The sequence below is a fragment of the Adiantum capillus-veneris genome, chromosome 19 (genome assembly GCF_014529385.1).
Source record: "Adiantum capillus-veneris isolate H3 chromosome 19, ASM1452938v2, whole genome shotgun sequence".
NCBI classification, from domain to species: domain Eukaryota; kingdom Viridiplantae; phylum Streptophyta; class Polypodiopsida; order Polypodiales; family Pteridaceae; genus Adiantum; species Adiantum capillus-veneris.
Genome location: NC_140949.1, coordinates 124,372,376 through 124,389,189, shown reverse-complemented (window position 1 = coordinate 124,389,189; position 16,814 = coordinate 124,372,376). Strand labels below are relative to the sequence as shown.

General features: G+C 47.5%; 1 protein-coding gene across 1 annotated transcript in view; it reads right to left on the bottom strand.

Annotated features, from left to right (window-relative positions):
* The window catches only part of LOC147434800 (uncharacterized), a 64,967-nt gene extending 58,434 nt beyond the window's left edge, over positions 1–6,533 (bottom strand). The window contains exons 1-2 of the mRNA XM_086491215.1: positions 6,439–6,533; positions 1,341–5,650 (exon numbers count right to left, since the gene is read on the bottom strand). Coding sequence (XP_086347341.1) covers positions 1,341–5,650; positions 6,439–6,518 — 4,390 coding nt within the window. The 5' untranslated portion in view covers positions 6,519–6,533. The remainder of the gene's footprint in view (positions 1–1,340; positions 5,651–6,438) is intronic.
* Between the last annotated feature and the right edge of the window lie 10,281 nt (positions 6,534–16,814).

The window sequence follows — 16,814 nt, the reverse complement described above, 5'->3', positions numbered from 1 at the left end:
CTTCTCCCCGTTAAAGAAGAGATCAATGGCCACGCTGTGACGGTCTAATTCGACAACGGCTCTACTCATAATTTCATTTCTTCATGTGGTACAGGAGCAATCAATGAACTGAGGTTGTGCCGCAACCCGACCTCCGAATCCAGTGTTACCACGAAGTCTTGGACTTCTGCATCATGGGCCTTGAGCATGTAGATGTTATTTTAGGCATGCCATGGTTTTACAATAAGACAACTTCTCTGTCTATCGATTATGCATCACATAGAGTTTTCTTTGAACTTGATGGTGTGTACCATGTGGTCGAGGGATCTCCTTCTTCCCTGACCGCCAATTATATCTGCTTTCTTCTCATGTGGTACAGGAGCAATCAATGGACTGAGGTTGTGCCGCAACCCGACCTCCGAATCCAGTGTTACCACGAAGTCTTGGACTTCTGCATCATGGGCCTTGAGCATGTAGATGTTATTTTAGGCATGCCATGGTTTTACGATAAGACAACTTCTCTATCTATCGATTATGCATCACGTACAGTTTTCTTTGAACTTGATGGTGTGTACCATGTGGTCGAGGGATCTCCTTCTTCCCTGTGCAACTTGCAGTTTGTTGGGTTAAAGATTCTGTTGTTAATTTCCCGTCTCAATGTCATTCTCTTTTTTCAAAAAGTGACGTTACTGCATTGGCAGTTCCTGAGTCTCTGTTTGATTATGATGTAACTGTTAAGCGTTATTTGGATTCTGTTTTGGCTGAATTTGAGGACGTTTTTCCGCCTTTTTTACTTTTTACTTTTTACTTTTTTGGGCTAGAGCCGGCAAGCCAGCAAGGAACTGCCTTTGCTTCGCGTGCACGCAAACGAGTGAAAGACAAATTACCTTGCGGACTTGCCGACGAAGGGAAAAGCGCTTCCATGCCGTATCGTGGCATGTCAACGGGGAATGGAAGCAAGTTTCCCCCTCGGGGGAGTAAAAAGTCTTTTCATGCCATGTTAGTCAGTCCATGTTCCCTTGTTAGTCACGCCACCCGAGGGTAACGTCGGGAAATCACCAAACGAATTCAGTGATGCATTTAAGGACCAAGGCTGAGAGAGAGGGACAAACCCTTGTAACTCACAGACCGTACTGAATCTTGCCCAGGTACTCCAGGATTTTCGCCTGGTAGAAAAAGGCCCCCGTCCAGCGGATGTCCGGTAGGACTGCCATACCCAAGGTGGGCGTCGGCTCAAAGGAGGCATCCCGATCCGGCCAACCATGGTCACCAAGGCCCGCTCGGAAAGCCCCAGGACCATGTTAGGCGGGACCGCACCGTACGCAATAACTACAAGCCCTACGAGCTTTCAACACCCTCACGGGCCAGAGCATTGTAGTATCGCGGTACGGCCCCGCAGAGGAATGCTGCAACGTTATCCGCATAGGCACTCCTCAGCTGCGGTCCACGACGACCATTATGGGCCCCACGGGGGACAACCCATCCTGGCAATCGCTTTCCGCTAATCTCCCCTCCCAGGAGTAACACTTCGGTATCTTCACCGCTCGGATTGTTTAACAGCCGTCTAGCATGTTCCAAACAGGGTCGTATTGAGCTTCTGAGATTGTCCAGCTCAGGGCACTGTACCAACAAGTGCGTAAGTGACCTTGAACCTTCTTCCATTCCGCATAACGGGCAAGTCCTCGACTGTGCCCGTTCAATCTTATCCTTAAGCCTTAAGCCATCCACTCTTGCTAGTAACAAGACTTTCTCCTCCATCCCACCGGGGTTCTTCCCAATGCTCTGCCTATAGAGGTATCCACGCGTGTCCTCATACTTCCTCTCGATATAAGGATCAAGGGAGACACATTGATGTGAGTGTTCCCAGAGCTTCCAGCTCTCCTGCCTTGCGGTTTCGACAAAAGCGCCGTTGATATACCTCTGCCCCCAAAACTTTGTCCTTTTACACCAGGTCCACTTCTTGAATTGGTTCCATTCTGGTATATTATTAACCAAATCTGCAATCCAAGTCTTTAGACCTGCGTACTTGGTAAAAGCTCGTACCCTCTGTCCTGCACAGTAAGCTGGTACGGGGGGGAGCCCTAACTCCCGGTGAAGAGTTGCTGCTGCCACAGAACTCGACTTCGCGGCCTTACCGACTACCCACCTCATTCCAGTTGCTATAAGCGTCTCTAATGGGTTCAACTTCCTCATGTCATGTGAGCCCATGATCTCCGCTCCATAAGTCGCCACTGGGAAGACGCACGCCTTGAGAAAGGCCAACCTTGACCACATCGGAATTTTCTTAGAGCATAGAAGGTGTTTATGAGCATATAAAGACTTACGTGCGCTCTCAATCCTATCTTTAAGGATAGTATCGATCGAGACTTCGCTGTCTATTAAGATGCCCAAGTATCTATATTCCGAAGCTACCTGAATCTCCTCAGGTCCGATGTGAGGTTTGAAGGCAATAAGTTCCTCAAGGTCCCCGTTGAACACGGTCGCCTGGCATTTCTTTATGCCGAACTTCATCCCCCACTTCTCCGCCCAACTATGCAATCTATCTAAACTAGCCTGCAACTCCTCCTTAGACTCCGCAAATAAAACTAAATCGTCTGCAAAAAGCAGGCCCTGGATCTTCAGGAGTAGGCCTGGAATAGCCACCCCAAGGTCAGTCGCACCCTCATCCAAGATGTCATTAATGAATATGTTAAAGAGAGTAGGCGACGCGGGACACCCTTGACGCACGCCACGGGCGATTTGGACCTCCTCACTCAACTTCGCTCCCACCCGCACTCTGACCTTGGAAGATTGGTACAAGGCTCGAAAGAAATTCAAGCAGCGACCTCCAATCCCTATGGCTTCCATCTTTAAAAAGAGCGCCTCGTGTGGCACTGTATCGTACGCCTTTTCAAAGTCAATATATGCCGCAAACGTCGGTTTCTTAACAACCTTTCGTCTGAGCACAATCTCTTTCAAGGCAATCACTTGTGCCACACACTCCTCCTGAGTCCGAAATCCGGCTTGACCACGCAAGAAGAAGTTTCTTTCCTCAAGTTTCACTGAGATCCTATTGATCACAAGTGAGGTCAAGAGCTTCAGAGAGATTGGAATCAGAGAAATCCCTCTGTAGTTGTCCGGATTAGAAAGATCACCCTTCTTCGGGATATACACCACTACCGAGGTAGATGATGCCTCCGGCAACTTCCCTGAATCAAACCAAGTACATAGCAGTTTGAAGACTGCTCTTCCCATGTCTGTATTTGGTTTAAATCGATCTGATCTAGTTCCCTTGTCTTGCATAAGGATCTTGAAAAATTCAGGGGGAATGCCATCTATCCCAGCTGCTTTATGCCGCTTGATCTTGCGGCATACCTCACGAACTTCAGTCCATTTAATAGAGTCATTGATGTCCTCTATTCTAGGCCAAAGTCGCACAGCATGGTTTTGCCAGTGTTCTGGGTCCTTGCTGTGTCCGGAGGGATCGGCGAAGACGCGAGAAGCATGATCCTTCCAAATGTCTCGGATCTTCTCTTCGTCCGCCTGCAGCTCGCCGTTCTGGTCTCTTAGGGGTTGAGCGGGCCCTCCTTTTCTGCTCCCCCCTAGAACAGCTTTCATATGCTTCCACCAAGCATACCATTCCTTGCGTCTTGCCAATTCGACGCTCTTGAGCATGAATCGTTTGAGAGCCTCTCTCTCGCTTCTCTTCGTTTCAGCTCGCGCCTCCTTTCGGCATTCAACAAACTTCCTCCACGCCCTATCTTCCCTAGAGGAATCACTCTCTGCATCCCGCAGAGACTTCCACGCTTCCCGTCTTCGGTTGATGGATCTCCGGGCTCTCGGGTCTAGCCTAAAGCCTCTATTAGGCCTCTTGGGGGGCCTTACGGAGAACGCACCAACATCTCGAGAGACTCTTTCAGCTGCCTCCTCAAAGCTCTTCGACTGACGGTTCACCGCCGCCTGCGGGATTTCCCCCTCCTCCGCTGCTTCTGGTAGGGAATCCCAGAAGTTGTGGTGTAAAAAGAGTTGAGCCGCTGGCTCAATTCTAGTTGCATCAATGGAGGGGGGAGGTGGTGGGGGAGGCTCCGCACACACCGCATCACACACCAACTTCACCTTAACAGGCCAGTGGTCCGAAACATCCACCGATCTCTGGACACTGGCATGGCCGAGGAATTGAAGGGCCAGATCATTGGCCAAAAAGAAGTCAATGTCTGATCGTCCTTTACCACGGGAAGAGTGATACGAGAGTCCAGAGCCTCTCGTTTGGACAATCTTAAAATCAAGGTCTTCATTCCCCAGCCATCTCTTCATCGGGCGCCGTCTAAGATTCCAATCCCCTCCGATCAGGAGAGGAAGGCCCTTTCTGCCCAACCTACGAAGCTTCGAAGCTAACGCACTTAAGACGTCTGCTCGCTCATCCACTAACTGCCTCTGCGGGACATAAACATTTCCATAAATCCAACCATCCTTCATATTTAAAGGGAAGAGTTGAACAAACAAGGAGTTTACGTCCGACATTCCCAACTCAAAGGATCTGAGCTCCTGGGAGACCAAGGTCACAAGTCCCCTGGCTCCTGGTTTATCAGACCCTGGCACTTGGAATGTCGAATACCCCGCCATTCTAAGGGGCCATGCACCCTGAAATAGTCGAGTCTCTTGGAGACCCACCACATTCCAAGTCTTTTGTAACATTATGTACTCCAACTCCCCCCGCTTCGACCGGAGTCCATTAATGTTAAGCGTGGCAAGGATCGGCGATTTCACCACTTCCATCGCCGGCCTCAAACGGTTCCTATCTCTCCTAGCGAAAGGAAGCGAGATCTTAGCAAACCACCTAAGCCTACTCTCCGATTGGATGACCTGGAGGACATCTAGGGCTGCTTGTTTACTAGAAGTGAAAACATCAAAGCGGGTGCTCCCCGTCCGATTGTTAAGGAATCGATCCAAAAGCTCAATACTTGCAAACAGGGAGGTTGATCTCAGTGCGCGCCTCAAGGCCTTGCTGAATGACACTTCGGTGTGTTCATTAGCGCCCCAGATGCACAGCTTGCCAACCTTCCCTTCTGAAACACCCCTCCCAAGCCTGCCTCTCATCATTACCCGTTCCTCTCTAGCCGGCCTGCTTGGGGCGGTGACCGGGTCAATCTCGGGTACCGACAAGGATCTTAGCCTGTTAGTTTGAAGTTGATCGGCATTCATGACCTCAATGTACCGTACTTCCCTTGCTGAGTTCGTTCCATCTTGGTCTATGCCCCCGCCCCTCAGCTCCTCAGATGGTTGCCCTTCCGAGTTAACTGTGAGGCGTCCAGTCTCAGCCATAGCTAGTGAGTTTTGCTGCCCCGCTACGCACTGGTTCATCCCGTCCTTCCCGGTTTCTGTGAGTTCGGGTTCACCGTAGCAGCGACCAGCGGGGCCCCGCTCCCCACTTTCTGGGGTGCTGTCGATCGCAGTACTCGGGGAAGCTCCCAGCGCCCGCCTCCCCGAGGGTACCTGGTAGCAGCCCTCTTCCACGTCAGCCCAGGTACCCTTAACTGGTGCTCCTGGATCGTTTATATAATATGGTTGTGAATTCATAGAAAATGCACGGCTATACTTAATGAACAGGTTGTTCACCTTAAATTTGGAGGGGTCCGGGTTAGGTATGTCGTTCCCGGGGGATCGACCACCCACTTTCCGGACTATGGTTATCCTGCATGTAACATTTCATGGTCACAACTGCCAACGTGTTGAAGAATCAACTCCATCCTCTAAATTCGTGGATTCACATGAGGTATCGGTACAATCCGCACAACGTTCTGCTTCTCAATCGGTGGGCGAGACCGAGGGACAAGCGGGTCCTTGATCTGGGTGTGGTCCATAACGGTCCCGTGGTTAGCAAGACTTTAGAATCCACACCCTACTGTAACTCATCACGTAGTTGGTACACTTGCGGGTGGATCACCAAGCCCGAGGGTCCATGAATTTGGCTCGAAGTAGAGGGTGTTCCGTGAAATGGGATGGGTCAGGGGAACTCGGCGCCTCACCTCACCCGTCTCCCGTTTCAGGGTGCACCCACCCTTCCGCAAGCGTTGACTGTTCCGTGGAGGGTGACATTGGCACCGCCCCGAGGGAGGGTGGATCGTGAAATGGAGTGGGTCAGGGGAACTCGTCGCCTCACCTCACCCGTCCCCCGTTTCACAACCCACCAGTCCGTCTCAAGACGTCACCGCCACCCCTTTAGTTTGGAGTTTACTCTCTCCGTGAGTCAAGGGGGGGACCAGCGGAAAGGTTACACAAGGAGCGCTTCCAACCCACCAACCTCAGTTGTATGAAACACCCATCCGCTGGTGGCTCGTGAAATGAAGTGGGTCAGGGGAACTCGTCGCCTCACCTCACCCGTCCCTCGTTTCACAATCCACCAGTCTAGGTTCTGGTCTCAAGCCGTCACCGTCCCCCCTTCCGCTGGGTAAGTGTTTCACACTGTTGGTGCGGAATTACGGCCAGAAGCCTCTCCCCCCAAGCGGTCCTCCAGGGATTGTGTCCCTCTTGGCTGCCACTGGTTGTGTCATGAGGTACATTCCTTCTCCCCTTGCATTCAAATATGAGAAGCCGAGCCTTTACACCTAAGGGGGTTGGTTGTAAACCAACGGAAAGTATCTGGGCGTTCAGGGTGTTCCCCCCTCGAGTCCGCTCGACATCCTTGTATGATTTTTACAGAACTTTCCCTGAAAGGGCCCGTTCGACATTCTTGGATGATTTTTACAGGGCTTTCCCTAGGTCCGACCATCCTTCTTGCCTTCCATACTTTCCCAATTTCAACCCCACCCCGATCAAGCTTTGCAGCTCATACTCGTCTTTAAGGCATTATGATCACTAATGTCCTCCCCCCTCCCCTTTGGGATTTTACTCCTACACACGGAGAGGGTTTTTCAACCGTACATGGTCCCCCCATTGAGGTTTTGGGAAGCACTTAGTCGACGTCCAGTCCCGCCACGTGGAGGCGGCTTCCCGTTTTTCCGCCAGCTTTACCAGATGGGCTTCCACCATCTCGTGGGCATGATCTTGATCATAAGAAGAGATTTTCCCCGATAGCCATCCCGTCTATCGGGCAACCTTATAGGTTCATCCCGAAAGAGGAAGACGAGATAGCTAAGCATCTTCAAGCCTATCTTGCCAAAGGTTTTATTGAGCCTAGTAAATCTCCGTGGGGCGCTCCGGTTCTTCTTGCCAAAAAGGACCGTGGGATGAGCTTTTGGGTGGATTACAACGATCTCAATAAGGTCACCTTCAAGAATAAGTGTCCATTACATTGCATGGACGACCTTATGGATCGACTCTCACATGCCCGTTATTTCACCAAGATCGATCTACATTATGTGTTCCATCAAATACGTATACATCCGCGTGATGTCCCGAAAATCGTGTTTTGTACACAACATGGGCATTACTAGTTTTTGGTGTTACCCTTTGGGTTGACCAACGCTCTTGCCACTTTGCAACAAATGATGAATGATCTCTTTCGTCCGTATTGGGAAAGTAGGTTGTTGTGTTCCTCGACGATATCTTAATTTAGAGTCTTACTGTAGCCCGAACAAGATTTTCTTAGCAAACTTAAACCCAAGCAAATATCTAAATGGAATGGACCCATGTTCAGCTATGTGATAAAGCGAGCATAACGACCACGACAAGAAAAGCATGCTTAATCTCTAATGTTGCTTTAAAATTCAAGGCTTTAATCTAAACTCGCATGGGATTTCAAAGGGTTTGTCCTCGAAACCTAATCCTCTCCACCACTCAAAACCACAAGCATAAATTCTTGTTGTACATTCCATTTTTTACATCTTCTATGAACCCTTAATGTTAGTTGTATGTTTCCTTGATAGCGAGAAATGTGAGAAAGGGTAGGCCTGGTTAGCACACATGTAGCTAAGAAAGGTTGAGGAGATTCAAACACCTATAAGCTATAGACAGAAAGAAAGTTACACAAGCACCTTAAAAATTAGAAGTAGACTTCATAGCATAGGATTTTTGTAAACTACCTCCTTCTGAGAGTGAAAAAAACTTTTGTAAATTAAGTTTTCAAATTCTTTGTGAAAGAGAACATTCTAATTTAATTATCACCTAGAGGGTCTTATAGATGCATGCATAATGTACATGAGTTTGATTTTCTACGTCTAAGGTGCAGGGTGTGTATTCTCTTTTAACATTTAGTGTGAAAGAGCTTCTCAAAAGCATTCAAAGTCAAATGAATGAAAGAAAGAGACCTGAGTGGAAACAAAGTATAAAAGGTTTGTGGTTGACAAAAGGAGTGTTGGTTGAATGAAACTATGTAAATTTTGTGTTTGCTAATCGAAAAGAAACGAGTCCAAGATACTCCAATGAAAGTAACATTGAATGCACCTTTTTATTTAAGTGGATGACAATATAGGACTTTTCTTGTGGGAAACTTTATGGTTCTTCTATAATAGTAAAAACACAAGATCAAGTTTAACAAAAGGAAATTGTCTCTAGCACTCCACGCGGACATGTGGTGCTAGCGACAGCTTTGCTTTGGTTAAACTTTCCAAACCTTTTATTCAAAGAAAGTGGTGGAAAATTTTATCCTTTAATAGATTTATCGCAAGAGACGTTACACACTTATTCTATCCAACATGTGTTAAAAATAACAAAAATATATACTACTTTTCAACAGCATATTTTTATTCTCACAATGCGGTTGAAAGAAAGGGTCAATTGTTATTATTGTGTGTGTGTGTATATGTGTGTGTGTGTTGGGTCTTTTTTTTTTTTTTTTTTTGGGGGGGGGGGGGGGGATCTATTAAGGGAGGGAAAGACAACTAGCAAAGCAGAGAGGGTATGTACGACATTTCTAGTGTTAAAGACTTGATTTTCCCAGCAATCAGCACACAAAGATACAACTTTCTATAGCATAAAAAAATCAAAACTTGAAATGTAGTGCTTAAAGATGCCCATGATAACATTGTCTCCTATGATCCATTCTATTCTAATTTGTGTGTGTGTATGTTTGCGTGTGTGTGTGTGTGTGAGAGAGAGAGAGAGAGAGTATGTTTCTATGATATTGACAAAATAGCTATGCATGTCACAAGAGTTGAATCACCTATGTTGTGTAATAATGATGTTGCAATATTATAGTTAGTGTTGCTCAAACTTTTGATTCGCTCGAGAATCTTGCTCGAGTTTTGGAAATCCTCCTTAATTTACAGCAAAACGCTCAAGGAGCACCTGCAACACCTTCGTCTCGTCTTACGTGTTTCGGGACAAGAAAAGTTGTATGCAAAGCAAAGCGCAAATTTTTCCGCACAGAATTGCTATATTTGGGTCATGTCATCTTAGCCAATGGCATTCGCATTGACCCCGAGAAGATATGTATTGTGTTGGATTGGGCCATTCTTCACACGATTAGGCAAGTAAAATTCTTTTTGAGTTTTACTCGCTCCTTTCGGAAGTTTATCAAGGACTATGCTCGTATTGCCAAACCCTTTACTCGTCTGCTAAAGGGCGTCCGAAGCAAAAAGCATAGTGTTAATCCGTCGATTCGATGGACCGATGAGCTCAACCAATGTTTCCAAACATTGAAGCGACTCGTTACTACTGCACGGTGTTGAAGATAGTGGATCCAAGCAAACCCTTTGTGGTGGAAACGGATGCTAGCGATTATGCAATTGGCATTGTCCTATATCAAGATGAGCAGCCTGTAGCTTTTGAGAGTCGTAAGCTCAGAGATGTGCAGACACGTTATTCCACACAGAAGAAGAAATTGTTGGCGGTCATTCATGCTTTGAAAGTTTGGTGCCATTACCATTTGGTGTCCGCTTCGTGATATGGACAGGCCACCATTCTTTGAAATATCTCTGTGATCAGCCCGACCTTCATGGTCGAAAGGCAAGGTGGGCCGAACTCATGCAGGAGGTCGACTTCGAGATACGCTACTGTAAGGGTGCTACCGGTATGGTGGCCGACGCCCTTAGTAGAATTTTGGAGGTCAATACTCTTTTGTTTGCTGAAATTTTGGCTGACTTCTATCTTTCTCTCAAAGGGCGTTGCCAAAACGACCGTCACTTTGGTGCAATCTGGCAACAATGAGTCCAAGACGGAATTCATAGCCCGGAAAGCTATGGCGGTCCAAAAGCCCCTGAGCTGGCTACAAAGAGAAAGATAGTAGAGAAGTATTCCATTCGTAATGGATTACTTTTCAAGCAAGGCAAAGTGTGTGTGCCCATTGCTGAGGATATCCGCAAGCAAATTTTGTTCGCGTGTCATGATGCACCAAGTGCAGGACACCCTGGCATACATCGTACTTTGACCTTGGTTGGCCGGTATTTTTATTGGCCGCACATGAAAGCTTTTGTTGAAAAGTATGTGCGGGAATGCGTGCAATGTCAGCTCAACAAAGCTGAACGACAAAAACATGCTCGGTTATTACATCCTTTGCAAATTCCCAAAGCAAATGGACAAGCATTTCTATAAATTTTGTGGTTGGATTACCTCGAACCAACCCTCGGCACGATGCCATTTGGGTTGTCATCGATCGACTCAGAAAATTGGAGCGATTTATCCCCACACGTTCCACCGTAAAGAGCCACGAGTTAGCTCAGCTCTTTGTGGAACAATTATACAAATTATATGGTTTGCCCGACAAAATTGTCAATGATCGTGATCCAAAATTCATAGGCAAGTTTTGGCAAACCGTCTTCTAGAGATTGGAGACCCGTCTGTGCATGTCATCCTCAGATCATTCTGAAACTGATGGACATACCAAATGCACAAATCAAACTATGGAGGACATGCTACGTGCGTATGTCTCCCGACATCAATCTGATTGGGAACGTTATCTCCCACAGATTGAGTTTGCTTATAATAATACAAAGCACTCGGCTACTAGCTATAGCCTGTTTATGCTTATGTACGTTTATGAGCCGAAACCACCAATTGCCACTGGATTCAAGGGGAACACGATGCGATCGGTAGCCAATTTCTTACATGATGTGCAAAAAATTCTCCAGATCGCAAAAAAAAAGCATCGAGACGGCACAAGATCGTGCCAGTTTTTACGTTAATGAGCATCGACAACCCCGTGAACTCCAAGAGGGCATGTGGGTGTACCTTAGGGTGCCGAAGGATTCCGAAACGATCCGAACAGTTCATCCTCAAAAGTATCTTCTCCTTATTGTGGTTCGTTTTAGATCACAAAGAAGATAAGTGGGGTTTCTTATAAGTTGGACTTGCCTCCAGGCATTGTTGTTCATCCCGTGTTCCACGTGAACCAATTGAAAGAACGGTAAGGACACGATGACTTAGTAATTTCTCATGAGCAAGCCCCGAACTTGGAAGACACCACTTCCACTTAACCCTTCACAAAGTCCGCAAGTCTCGCAAGACTTCGTATCTTGACTATTTGATCAAATGGAAGCATCGTCTTGAATCCCAAGCCACTTGGGAGTCAGTTAGATCGTGAAGGAATTGTCCCGGTTAAAGGTTTTATAACCGAGGATATTGTTGAGGACAGCAATTAAAAATAAGGAGGGAAGTGTTATGTCCCCAGACATCAGGATGGGCACTTGCAATTGTGTCTACCTGGCCGTTGGTTATGAAGTCCTATAAATACTTGAGCCTCATTAGTGGATCATCTTGTGTGATCACCACACTTGGACTCTTGGCCCTTGGCAGCTCTGCCCACACACCCATACTGGTGTGGGTTTGGTGGTACGGGACACCAACCCTTGTGGCAGAGGCCAGCCCGTTTGGCTGCAGGCTCCCAAGCTCGGGGGTGAGCCCGTGTTGGCTCTATGGCTTGGAAGTGAGCCTAATGTCCTCTCACTATGTTTAGGTGTGAGTTTGGCTTGTGTCATGTCGTGTGCAGGGTAGATTCGGCAAGAGACTAACACCTAGGCAGTCCATGCCACATGTTAGCGGATACAAATGGGAGACACCTTGCACACAAGAGACTCGATCAGAGCATAAAGAACGGGGCTCAGGAGGAGTAGCAATTTTATTTAGAGAGGAGTTGCAGCCATTGATACATATAGCCCGCAAGGATGAACATGCTAGGTACATGTGGGTGAGACTGAGAGCAAAGACAAGCAGATACCTCTACATTGCTATTTGTTATTTTCCTCCTACAATGTCAGTGTATGCATCACCTAGAGAACATTCCCCCTTTTCTATTTTGGATGATAACATATGATGGAGGACATACACACATGTATACTTGATTTGTCTCATAGGCCGACTCCGGCCTCATATAGACGTTAAATAATCTCTCTCTCTCTCTCTCTCTCTCTCTCTCTCTCTCTCTCTCTCTCTCTCTCTCTCTCTCTCTCTCTCTCGGAAAAGAGGCTGACACTTGAAAATCTCCTAGAACGCCCAAATGGTGCCTATTCCTAGAGCAAGTACATCACTGTTTACATAGCGGGCCTATAGACATCAAAAGGAATATTGTAAAAACGAGATATAACCAGGCACATGGCCAAACTCAGAAGACTGAAGGATAGGGGGAAAAACCTCTCTTAAAGAGTAAAAAGTGCCCTGGCAAGCTAAGTGGAGAGGGGATGTCAATAGCCTCTAAAAGATGGGCACTTTGACCAAAAGCCCAATCATCAACTGCAAATCAAGAACTGGAGCCACCAAAAGCCACCAGCGGTGAAGCTGACAGTCAGCAACTACGAAAAGCTCAGTGGTGAACAAACGTCGCCAGCTGATAAAAGCTGACAGCAGGAGGCACTTAACATCACCAAGAGACTTCAGTAGCAGGTCACAAGGTGGGTAACAAAGCACTCCACAGAAGCTGACAAGAAGCTTTCATCCAGAAGATCGAACGGTCCACTTGCTGAAGGTGGCTCCTGAAGGCCATGGCTGGAGAGGGAACAACAGGGAGACAGTGGAGGTGTGAGTGCGCGTGTGCGGACGGAAGAGAGAGAGAGAGAGAGAGAGAGAGAGAGAGAGAGAGAGAGAGAGAGAGAGAGAGAGAGAGAGAGCGCAAGATATAGTGAAGAGGGGGCGATCGGCCCTCCATGACTACATGGGCAGAGGACCTTGTCTATACAATCAGATGATGGAAGTGGGTACCGGGTACCCCCCTAACCCCATAAATAGGTGCCCAAGGGGAGGTAGGGCAAAGCCTAGAAAAATCCCCCACAACCCAGCAAGAAAATGATATATGGAAATATATGTGGGCGTCCGAACAAAAGTGGGCAGCCGGCCCAAAATGAGCGGCCGGACAGTGATGCAATCTAAATGCATATGCAAAGGGTGGCCAGCCCGGAGGCACACTAGCTATACATGTATGCCCTAGACCTGTGAAGTAGTAGAGTGGTGTAAGTCTAACACCCCCTCTCAGCACCGGATGTTGAACAAACCGCGTGAAGCCGAAGATGTGAGGCAAATGATGAAGATGTCTGCTGCAATGTCCACTGAAGGACAATACTCTAGCAAACTCCGCAGCAATCTGGGGTGTCACGACTGCCAAGAGATCTCCATGGTAAAGTGTCATCACGAGCAATGTAGCGAACTGCTGTACTCCACCGATACAGGGTGAAGATACTGCGTGCAGGTCCCGAACTGAGTGTGAAAACAACTCCTCCTCGTAAAAGAAGTGCCAATAGACCTGCAAGTGTCCCACCCAAAAGGACCTATGGAACCGGAAGCCCAGGAACCGGAAGCCTATCAATGCATGAACCTGCAACCCAGTGTGGCCAGGTGGCTAAGCTGTGTAAAACTCCAAGAAGGCCAGATGTAGCAATCTGCGCCGTAAACTCCTCCGAATAAAGGGAAGCCAGACTACGTAGTCTGCACTATAGAAGCTACAGTAAGCTACAGCAGTCACCGATAGACCGCACAGACCACCACCGGATGGTGTCCTGTCAGTATGTAGGGTAATCCAAGATGAGGGGAAAGCCAGACTCAAGAGTCTGTCTTGTGAAGAGCCTCTGAGCAGAGGTGTGGTCAGACCAAGGTGTCTGCACCGTAATCATCCTGTATGAAGAAGGGAAGCCAGACTAAGCAGTCTGCGATGTGAGATCCTCTAAGAAGAGGAAAGGCCAGACCAATCTGTCTGCACCCTCTTGCCTGTATCTCCTGCCTCCAATCCTCCGTGTCAACCCAAACAGAATCCGCGCCAACAACGCCACCAACCCGCAACTCAGTGTGGCTCTCAATGTGAATGAGCTGAGAGTGGCCTACTGCCCAGGTCACGGGATAAGTCTGTTGTAAGGTTACGGAGGGTGAGTGTAAGCATCTTTGAAGGAAGCAATCCAAATGAGCAGGAGTGTAGAAGAGCAACTGCACTACCATCCAAGCCAAGCTCTGGGTGACTCCGGCTGTAGTCACGTAATGATACCTGATCTCCCGCATCTCGCGGGTAAACTCTCCAAGAGAGTCTAAAGAATTGAAGTCCCACTCCAGTTTGTAGATCCAAGCAATGAACCTGTCCAAGAAGATTTCCAAGGTCCTCTCCCTAAGTCCATGTAGATACTCGTGTGTAAGCAAGTGATCTAACGTGTCGAGGTCAAGTGGTAAGTGAATGCTTTGTACTTCAATGAATGTTCCTTTTATGTTCCCCTCAATGCAGACTCTACTGACTTGACGACGACAAATCACTGCGGTAACTCCTCGGGAAGAGGCACCTCCGGGGCTGATTTGATGCACCTTTGGATCCTTCTCGATGTGGGATTGCGGATGGCCACCAACGGTAGATTTGGGGTTGATTTGCGCTCCCGACGTGAGAGGAATAAAGGGGCGAATGATGGCTGCAAAAACGCAGATCTGCAACGAAAAAAGCAGCAGATCTCTCTCACAAAGTGATGACGTGGCGGACAGCAGAAACCCTAATTTCTGCCAAAAACCCTAAAATTCCTGCAAACCCTAATTTCTGCCAGAAACCCTAATTTCCGGAAATCGCGGAGGCGGATTATTTATTAAAAAAAAATTTGGAAAATGATGAGCGACGCAAATTTCGCTTTTTCTCTACTTAAATGAGAAAGAGAGAGAGAATGCTTTTGCTTTCATGTTTTGACTCTCTGTGAGAGAGAGAGCAATTGCTTTTGATTTGAAGCTTTTGGGGCTCTGCTTTTGGGCATCCCTTGTAACCTTTAAATTAGCCGTGAGGGCCTCACTTCTCAGAGCATCTGGACGCAGAGTCTGAGAGTGAAACCCTAACCGCTCTTCTGTACTTTGATGATTGATTAATATAAAAAGAAATACCGAAAGGGGCGCCAGTCTTTGGGGCCAATATCTCTAGGCACGGAACTCCGCCGGGCCAGTGCAAATCTATTGTGATCTGTGAATTGTTTTGAAGTGGTTATTTGGTGCTGTCGCGGTTGATTCTTGACTTGGAGTGTCCAAGTCTGTTACAGTGGCATCAGAGCCCGGCCGATTTCTCTTCTACGGGAAATCCGATCCCCGAATTTTTTTCCGCGGCACCTATGGCTTCAGGCAATGATCAGTCGACTCCCTCTGCATCTAGAGATGCGGGCTGGGATCACAACAAAGATTCAGGCAGAGAGTATGGCCCGCCTTGGCCTACTTAGGCGGAGCGGCGAGAGATAGAGCGTCGCCAGTTGATCAGCGATGCAACAAAGATGATGCTCAATTTTGCCAAGGACCCGAAGATGGCAAAATATATGAACCAGACCTCTTTGAAAGAGGTACAGATGGAGTGGCAGAGAACCACAACACGACTCCCGAAACCCGCTCTCAAGAAACCTTCTACCTCCGAGAAATATACGGAGAAGGAACTGGAGAACGTGGTTGATGCACGGATTGCTCAGCTTTTTGACACGCAAAAGAAAGCCAAAAAGCACGGCAAAAAGCAGAAGAAAGGCACTGACTTCCCGGGATATTTGGGTTGTCGGTTGCCATTTGACAAGGCAAAGAAACGGAAGAAGCGTGTTCGATTTGAAGGAGTACCCAATTCTTCTTCTTCTTCTTCTTCTGACAGTTCTTCTAGCTCCTCGGATTAGAGCGAAGAAGACAGAAAAAAGCAAAAAGCGAAGCAAGACACAAAGCTTCGGAACGGGCAAGAAAAAGGCAAAGAAGGCTACATCTCGCCCAGAGACTGACAGTTCTACTGAGGACTCGTCTACAGACAGCTCAGATTCCGATGACGGAAAGTTTTATGCGAACAAGAAGAATTTTTACAAAGCCAACCAGTATGACTTTCTCGAAGATAAAAGCAAGAAAGTCCGACAGTTTAAGGAAGGTGGCCACTCGATCAAGTTTGATACTTTTCAGGATACTCAGATGCTTCGAAGTCTTTGTCTTTTATACAGCAGTTTGACATCGCTTTCGCGGGAGGACGCTATTCAGAGCACTCGAAGATTCGAAAAGCTGCCTCTTACTTTAAGGGGAATGCTCGTACTTGGTGGTCCACGCTTCTATTAAGCAAGACTGTGCCAGTTACATGGTTGAAATTCAAGAGGCTTTTTATTTCTTCTTGGTTGACTCAAGAGTTTGAGCGAGATATACGAGCTGCTTGGAACCATCTCCGGATGACCAATAGCGATACAGTGAATTCTTATTGTGAAAGATTCTGGAGCTCTTTTCTACCCGCCTCTTCATTCAAGAAGATCTCGTTCAGAGAACAGATTGAGCGGTTTACCTTGGGTCTACCTACAGAGATCCGAGATCACTGCTTGGAACAAAAGTCGGCTTCTATTCAGGAGTTGATGAGTCATGCGAAGCGGGGCTTTGCCATTCACTCTGGCAGTCTGACCTACCCCACAGATGAGGCCATGACACAACGAGCCGAACAGACTTCTGGGAATGAAAGTAGAATGAAAAAGAGCAACCCAGAGAAAAAAAAAAGGATGCACGACCCAAGCTTACTCCTGAGGAGAGAGCTCGCTTAATAAGAGAGG